The following is a 9,697-nucleotide window of genomic DNA, read 5'->3' as shown; positions in this document are numbered from 1 at the left end:
CATAAGATTTTCTGTCTATTAAATTAGTAATTTATTATTTTACGTACATAGTTATGTCAATTATTATGTCTGTTTTGTTTTTGCTTTTCTTTTTATCTATCATTTTGGTTTTCTGTCCATCGACAAATTATTATTTGTATATACGTAAAAAAGGGGATCATTTGTATCATTTACAGCTTTAGCAATGAAAATAACATCTCTTCGTATCAATATACCTCAAATGGCAACACGCTATACTTCTTCATGACGTCACCATGTGACTGAAGCCTAAAGTAGAGCACGGTACAGTGGGAATATCGACTACGCCGAGGTGCTTAGCGTAGTCACAGTTTTCTCGACAGAACTCCCTGAGCCAGCAAAGTGGAACCACACCAGTTCAACAGTCCAGAAAGTCACAAAAATCATCTTGGCTTGCATCTGGTTGAAGCTATTTACAGAAAACTTTGCATTAATTTTGTAATATTAGTTAATGTTATTATTCATAAATATTGTCTCGAACACAATTAGTAGAATCGATTGAAATCAAAACCGACTTATTGAAGCTTCCAAACAATTAAGAATATCTTTCATGATAAAGCTAATATTTACGCATCTGGTATAGATAAATCTAAAATTTCTGAAATTCTGAGCTAGCCTAAAGTCCTACAACCGACCATGGAATGTGACATGCCCGATTGTTTGCCGGTTTCAGCAGCTTCTGTATATGAAGATCTAAGTTACAATGAAACACAGAACCTAACCAAGAACGTATCCCAAAACGATGAACTTAAGATCTACCATTTTTATCAAGTGAGTAAATTTCTCTTAAGCATTTTAATTTTATTTTAGAGAAAAAATAATCATAAAATTTAATATAGTTGTAATAAATATAATATAATTGTATTGTAATAAAAACGAAATACAGAACACATTTTGAAAGCAAACGATAAAGTCAATCTTGTATCTATTTCGCATGAAACAACCTTCAAAATTGAAAAAAAAAGGAGTAAATGTAAGATGAAAAACTTACATAAAATGTTTTAGATCTCTTTAACTACACTTATTCTTTTTTTTTATCGGTTTTCTGTTCTTTATATGCTATTAACTTTGGATTCCCAGTAACTTACTATGGCAGAGAGTAGAGCAATAATACAAATTAAAGTTTTACGAAATCTATAAAACCTTTTTGTTCTCGTATCCATTTCACGCTAACAAAGTAACACGAAAATGGAAGTTTAACACGAATATATTTGGCACGAAAATCTTTAAGAACTTTAAACAAATGAAGCTAATAATAACGTTGAAATGAGGTTTCGAAATAGAACAAAGTGTATCTATTAAGCTATCTTGTATATTTCTATATTAAAAGGCTATAAATCCAGTACCCAATTATTGTCTCGTGTATATGTACGTACATTGTGTTTTTACCACATTTAATTTAGTATACAGATAAAAATTCTGTACAACTATTTACTAGTATGAAATCATTTATAAATTATGTTATAACTATACATAGTTTCTATATAATATCTCTACTAATTTTTATGTATGATAAAACTCAGTCTTAAAATCCGTTTTTATCTTGTATGAAAGTATTATTATACACGAAAAACGACTTCTAAGCTTGTTTATTGTTTATTTGTAATCAAGCACAAAGCTATACAATGGGCTGTCTGTGCTCTGCCCACCAAGGGTATCGAAACCCGGATCCTAGCGTTGTAAACCCGCAGACATACCGCTGTGCTACTGGGGGTGGGGGGGGGCTCTAAGTTTGAGTCATGTTGAACATTCGTTTTTCATTTGTTTGATTGTTGTTAAATACCCTGCTGTGATCACCATTGGTATCGAAACTGATTTTTAGCGTTTATAAGCCCTAAGAAGTTAACCAACTGAAAAACAACAACTTTAACTACGAGTGCATCATTTTATGATTGTAATATTAAACTATTAAATATCTCAAACATAATTATCTGAAATATTTTAACAAAGTAGAATTGTTACAAAATGATTATGTTAACGATCATGGAATAGTAATAAATATATTTGAAATGTAATTAATATTCCCAAAGACAAATTATGTGGCGGAATTAACTATAGTTTGAGTTGTTTTTTGTTGTTTTTTTCCTTGAGTAACTTCTTAATTAAAATTATGGTATCAGTTGAATTATACATATACATATATATATATATATATACCATCATAAAGTAGATGCCCTGTGAAAAGCTTCTTACATCAATATATTTCAATGTAAAAACGAAAATTATTAATTACAAATAATAATAGTAATATTAAATTCAACTTGCCTCTAAGTAAAACAGAAACCATCAAGATACGTTGAATAATAGGTAGAGTCTGGCTTGTAGTCAGTATGGTAAAATCAAATCACTACGTACGTTGACTAAGTCAAACGTTTGACCTAACAATAATTATATTAGAATGTAAAGATATTAAAATTAACAACCTATTCGGACAAAAGGACCAAGGCTGTGAAGAAAAAGGAAAGAAACGAGTAAAATGTAAGGCAATTACCTTATTAATTAGCAGCAATGAATGAACAATTTGCTATTTCGCTGGACTAACAGTATTGGAGTGAGGACCCATTTTTTTAACATATTGATTACAGTGCGCATCATATTATCAGGATTTCTCTCTTGGTTTGTGAATTTTTTTCCCTTTTAGTTTTCTTCACAGCATTACTGTGCATTTTGTTCATTAGTGTTAGGCAAAAGCCATATTCAACTAGTTTTTTCATCTAGCGATATAATTCGGCAGATGGCGCTACAGTCATCTCAGAACTTGAAAATGTATAACAAAACTCGATATAACATTTTATCATGTTATATTTAATGCTAATTTAATTTTTATTTATTTATATCTATAATTTATCTTACACTTTGAATACATTTACTTTATTAATAAGCTATAGTTTTAATCTTATTTATTATCTACATTATATTGTCGCTAACCAGCAGTAATAGGAAACAAATCTATAACTGTAATTTTAGGGAATTTGCTAAGTAATATTTTACACAACACGAAGAGGGAAGTGTTTATTTTACCTATAGATAGGCCTTTTATTTTAGACATTTATAATTTTAAAAGTTTGAAGCAGTTTTTTTTAAATTTATCTCTATTCTACTCCTGTGAAATATGTCATCTACCGAAGTTATATTATCCTGTATCTATTCTATAACGTTTGGTTTGAGCAGTTGTAGGATCAAACTGCATGCAATGTTTTCTCTAGATTCACTTTTGATATTTGTGTTTATATTTAACTATTCAGGATGACAAGATAATTTTCTATTCATTTTTCGTCAGATCTAGAAACTAATATATAAAGTAGTTTGACTAACTTTTTTCATGTACAATGTGAATTTGTTGTTTGTATTTTCATGAATGGTGAGTACGTGTCGATATGATCTGTTTATCTGTCTTATTATAGAAAACGGGGTTATTAACGAGTAATAATTCTATACAATTACACTAAGTAGGCATTTTTTGCATGTTAATAACATTTGTTTATACGATATTATTATCTCTGTCACTTTTAAATAGACTTCATACATGGGAGGCAAACATTCGAGTGAAATTAACTTATAAGCGGTACAACTTATTTTGATGTATAATGTGAATAAAAAGGAACTAGTCGCCTGACCATCTTCGATTTTGGTATTTAAAAAACATATGATGAACACTTGTGATTAAAGTTCATTTAATTTAAAAATCATATGATGAACACTTGTGAATATTGTTCATTTAATTTAAAAACCATATGATGAACACTTGTGAATATGGTTCATTTAATTTAAAACCATATGATGAACACTTGTGAATATGGTTCATTTAATTTAAAAACATATGATGAACACTTGTGAACATGGTTCATTTAACTATGTCTTATTATAGTCAACGCTGTTAGCTAGAAATTGTGGCAGTTTTAACTAAGTGGAATAGCAATATTTCGAATTCAATTAATCAAATTTTTCGTGTGTTTTTTTATTTAAAGTCAAAGTTGAGTAATCATACAAACATTATAAGTCTTGTGCACACAGCAACTTTAAAAACGAAATCATCTAAAAGAACGCACCTGGACTATTGTATCAATTTTGTACTGTAGATATCCGGACTTTTCTTAAGAGTCTTGAATAAATCAGTCACGCTTCACTACTGAAGTATGAGAATACAGACCTGAAAGCGACTTTGGTGCAACTGTTGAGACGGTTTACACTGACATATATTCAACTGTATGAAACCAATACGATAGTTTATAATAATCTACGTTGAATATACGTGATACAAGCAGAAGTTTTCATGTCAAATGTTGTCAAACACATCCATCATTCCAGGACAATGTCAAAGTGCGTGTTTAATGTTAATTTTTTTTAATTGAAAACACGTCACACTTACGTGACCAGTCACTTCTAAAGGACAACTGATTTTTTGGTATTGATATGTTTGACCTCATTGGGCTGAAGGTGCCTTTGAACACGTTGTTTATTAAACATGTGCGATCTAATGTGGCAATACAACCAATAGCTAGCACGTGACCTCTAAAGTTATTTTATTGACAGATCTAGGAAACTAGACAAGTCTTTCATGCTACATTCCATTTTCGGTCAAAACGAAAGAAAAAATAAATAACTTCTAGCATTTTGCTGTTTATTATCATACATAAAATGAATAGTCCTTATATTTTTACTGACAAGATCCAAAAGTCAGTAAACAATCCCACCTTTAGTCAGCATAGTGAAACAAAAATAATAAAGAAATTGGTTGTTTTTTAACGAGTCTAAACATTAAAGAACACCTTTCGAACCATATTGAGAATAACGTCCAAAAAAGGACATAGGTGATATGATCAACATGGTCTAATTTCAACAAGAAAGAGAAATCTTCAATTTACATTCAATACACAAAGTATAAGATAGAACGTTAACTGGTTTTGCATGTCAAGAATATCTTGATCAGCTATTGATGAAATCAGCAGATCAGAAAGCTGATTGCATTACATTAATTTACTGAGCTGATCAGATATGGCCTGAGGTTCATTCAAACTGACCTATTTTAGATATTGTTTTAATAACCGTTTACCCCAAACATAAAAAAATACATATTTTTAACATGTTAGCATTTCATTTTATCATTAACTAAATAAACATTAATTTTACATAAATCATTGAACTCTTCTCTTAAATGTTCCTCACGAATTAAAACCTTATTTCACATTTACACATTGATCATGCGTTATCATTTATTTTATCAAACAACGTTGTAAAAGCGTTCATAATGTGTTTAAAAGACATAATATTAAAGATAGAATAATATTTGTTTTGTGTTTTTTCTTATAACAAAACCACATCTGGCTATCTGCTGTGTCCATCGAGGGGAATCAAACCCCTGATATTAGCGTTGTAAATCCGTAGACTTACCGCTGTCCCATCAGGGGGACGACAGAAAAATAGAAGTGGTGTTTAAAATGTTGCTTGTATGTTTGTTTGTAATTAAGCACAAAGCTACACAATGGGCTATCTCTGCTCTTCTCACTACGGGTATTGAAACCCGAATTCTAGCGTTGTAGCTCCGTTAAAATGTTGCAAGTTCAATGGAATTCTACTTTTAAAAATAAAAATAATGAAAAACTTCAAGGGGGCTCAGATTATAGAAAAAGTCTGTATTAAATATGTTATGAGTAATTGTTTTTGATATATTCCGCAGGGCTATCTGTGCTAGCCGTCCCTAATTTAGTGATAGACTGGAGAGAAAGTAGCTAGACAACATCACCCAATGCCCAAGTCTTGGGCAATTCTTTTACCAACGGTTAGTGGGATTGCTGATATGGCGAGCCTTTTCGGTGACGGGATTCGAACTCGTGACCCGCAGGTTGCGAGTCAAGCGCCTTAAACACTAGACATTATAAGTAATACCCGACAGTTTCGATTCAGCACTGAACTATTATCAATAATTGTTAATTAACAGTTGAGACAATAATATGTAAACGTTAGTTCCAAGACCGTTGTAGAAGGGAAAAAAATGTAATGACTCACTGTCGAGACTTTGATGTAGTGTATGTCATAAATTCCTTTTTTTTTTCGAAACCCACGCCAAGCTGTTTTATATTTATATACATTCAGTGGCTCAGCGGTAAGTCTGAAGGTCTATAACGATAAAACTCGGGTTTTGATACGTGCAGTGAGCACACCTCAGAACAAATGTACAAAATATTTATTTCTAATTCCACAGATCCCCAGTGGCACAGCGGTATGTCTGAGGATTTACAACGCTAGAATCCGGGTTTTGATACCCGTGACGGGCAAGACACAGATAGCCCATTGTGTAGCTTCGTGCTTAATTACAAAACAAATAAACAAGCAAACAAACTAATTCCACAAGAAGGGACCTTTCCATGTATATATAGAGCTGTATACTCTGAAAGCTATAGTGAGAAGTTGAACCTTGTGTAGGACTCAACAAATGTCATGACATGTTAGTCTTAGCAAAATTGGAAGAATTTTGTTCTGTCATATCTCCGTGCGTAATTTCAAACAGAAGTGTAAGTACTAATTAGAAAAAAAATATTTGATATAATTTTTTTATAGACATTACTCTACGACATAAAGGTGTTTTGCTATATACAATTTGGCATGCCTGGTAATGTTTAACATAAACGGCACCTTATGCGACATATGTGCTAAACGCCTCAATTTAGAACTGTTGGTCAAAGGGAAGGGAACCACACTTTGCTTCACCATCGCCTACTCTTACCGAATAACGGGATCGATTGTCACTTTTATAACGCGCTCACAGATGAAAGTGTAGAGCATCATCAACGGCATATTACTCACTTTGAACCTTGGAACATCCGATACGCAGCCTTGCCTGTTATATTAATTCCAATAAATCTTTTTAATTATATACCTGGGTTCCCTCATTAACTTTGCTAATACAATAATATTTAAGTTTTACATCAGCCGTTTTATGATTACAACAGTATATTACATTAAATGACATTGTTATTTACAGCGTAATCAATGGTTTTAACTTAATGCATTTGTGTGAAGGTGAATACATTTGGCGCAAAAAATATTAATCAAAATTAAGCCTATGTGACATATGAAACTGAAGAAAAGATCGAATACAATCATTCACTTAAACTAATCCACAATCGTTACCTACAAACTGTGTGACTTTCTGTCACTAATATAAATTATAAACGTAGAGAGCTTTTAGAAAGTAAATAATAACTACTACCACCCAGTTATCAAAACAACAGTGATCCAGTGTATGTGTAGAGAATATCATGATCCAGTCCCAAATAACACACAAAAATATAAACCCTGTGAAAAAGAGTGTAAGTAAAACACTTCTTTATTTCAAACGAATCATAATAATGAAAGCTATGTGTCGGTCTGTTAGTCAGTCACTCGGTTTGTTTGTTTTGAAGTTTGCGCACAGCTACACGAAGGCTATCTGCGCTAGCCGTCCCTAATTTAGCAGTGTAAGGCTAGAAGGAAGGCAGCTAGTCATCGCCACCCACCGCGAACTCTTGGACTACTCTTTTACCAACGAATAGTAGGATTGACCGTCACATTATAACGCTAAAAGGGCGAACATGTTTTGTGAAACGGGGATTCGAATCCGCGACCCGCAGATTGCGAGTCGAGCTCCCTAAACACCTGGCAATGCCGGACCCAGTCAGTCGGTCACGCTCGATTTCTCGGAACTTCGTGAGTTACACGAGTCCAATTGAACTTTTTCCCCTATAATACTTCCTCTTTTGATTGCCCGTTTCCATTTTAGTTGAATTCAATCGCTAACATAGCCGGAAATAGCTCCTAAATTTCGGCACATTTTCTGTTATATAAAAGCCTGTCAAGGAAGAAGTTTTTATATCAAGGATTTATTTAGCACTGAGTGAAATTAATTTGCCGTTTGTTATGAAAAGTTTTTAAACGATGATAAAATATTTACAAGAAATGTGGTTTTAAGAAAACTATTAAAATAATGTAACTGACGTGATCAGAAAATAACTGTGACCATTGAATTTTGGGAACACAAGGATCGATGCTGGGAAGAGACACTCTTTTGGTAAAGTAGATATTACTCATGATAGGCTTTGGTTTCCCAAAGCTAGAAAGTCATTTGTTTTTCTTATGTCTGTTTACGGGCGGCAAAGTTTCAAGTGCACATTGGAGGATTCAAATTTGGTAGGCTTTTATATTAATACTGTTATAAAGACACCTGAAGCGAAGCCTTTATCGAAAATTACATACTATTTTGTTACAAACACATGTTAATAATGTGGGCATGTTGGGCTAATATACTTTCCGGTATTTCACGCACTTTCTAAATAAGCGGCACGAATAAGTATGCTATATGTTAGAAAAATTGGTAAAACACGTTCCGGTATTTTATAGACCTAGTGAGTGAACGTCACAACAAGTATGCTATATTTTACAAAAATGCGCTCGTTTGCTTTTCTGCTACGATAAAATACGATGTGTAGAAGCAACAATGAATACATGGTTGAGGGTCATGCATTTAATAAAGTGATATACAAAGGTAACACGATGTCTCTTTAGCTTCTACGTGTTTTAAGCAATAATGTTGAATTTTGAAATCGTAAACTTCTTATAAAATGATTATTGAAATTAAAGCTCATTTCATTTATTTGAATAATGATAAAAATATTTTTTATTTCTTCAATAGTCTGCGGTGACACGTATAATATTTTTAGTGAAAGAAATCAAACTATTTATACATCAGATGCGTTTTAAACTGTATCTTCTTAATGATAATATTGGAGTAACGTCTAACAATAAAGTGCTGATAAGCTTAAGTGACCTGCATTCAAAACGTGTAACGGTTTGTTTTTGTTTGTTTTTAAGTAAAGCACAAAGCTACACAATGGGCTATCTGTGCTCTGCCCACCACGGGTATCGAAACCCGGATTCTAGCGTTGTAAGTCCGCAGACATACCGCTGTGCTACTGGGGGGGGGCACGTGTAATGGTGTCGGAAGTAAACACAAAAACTAACTTAAGTGTAAGTCCGTGTTTAGAAACTTTTATTTCCTAAAAAATCCATTGACTTGCATTTTATTTTATTTTTCTTAATTGTAACATTTTATAAGCTGTGATTAGTAGCTCTTAACAAATTATTTCACGAATTACAATTTAAATTATTGAGAAAGAGATTTCTAGAAAAAGCTTATAAGCTTATAAATAATTACTTTTCTAAGATGAAAGATTTTAGACTTTGGATCTCAGGAGAAATGTTCATCTATTAACAGAGTTAATTGTACTTATTTTAGCTGCTTCCCAATTGTAAACTCTATTGTTGCACAAAATGACACAAAAGATGTTCCTTTTTTAGTGGGTAAATTGTCATTACAGCATTGAAAATCAAAATAGTTTATTCTTTTATTTACAGTATTTTCCACTTATATTATGTAAGCATATAATCGAAATATGCCATTTTTTATTTTCCTTAACTTTTCCTAAGGATAACACAGGCCTGCGAAGGTTTTATTGTCTTCAAATGTTTACAGTTCCAACAGTAATTCCTGTACGCTGAATCCGGAAATGATATAAATTTTTCCCCATCACGTATAATTTTTTTACAAAACGGCATAACGCAATACATAAAAGAAAGACCACAACACATAGTTTTGAGACTAAAAGACGTAGATTTCACACACAAAATCAGGATAAATGAGGAT

The 9,697-nt window shown here is 32.3% G+C and overlaps 1 protein-coding gene across 1 annotated transcript in view; it reads left to right on the top strand.

Annotated features, from left to right (window-relative positions):
* The first annotated feature begins 350 nt into the window (after nt 1-350).
* Nucleotides 351-9,697, top strand: part of LOC106461185 (cardioacceleratory peptide receptor-like) — a 93,962-nt gene continuing 84,615 nt past the window's right edge. Inside the window, exon 1 of the mRNA XM_013920984.2 lies at nt 351-789. Coding sequence (XP_013776438.2) covers nt 655-789 — 135 coding nt within the window. The 5' untranslated portion in view covers nt 351-654. The remainder of the gene's footprint in view (nt 790-9,697) is intronic.

Source organism: Limulus polyphemus, unplaced genomic scaffold (assembly GCF_000517525.1).
Source record: "Limulus polyphemus unplaced genomic scaffold, Limulus_polyphemus-2.1.2 Scaffold37, whole genome shotgun sequence".
In the NCBI taxonomy this organism is placed as follows: Eukaryota; Metazoa; Arthropoda; class Merostomata; order Xiphosura; family Limulidae; genus Limulus; species Limulus polyphemus.
This window is presented reverse-complemented; position numbering and strand designations above follow the sequence as displayed.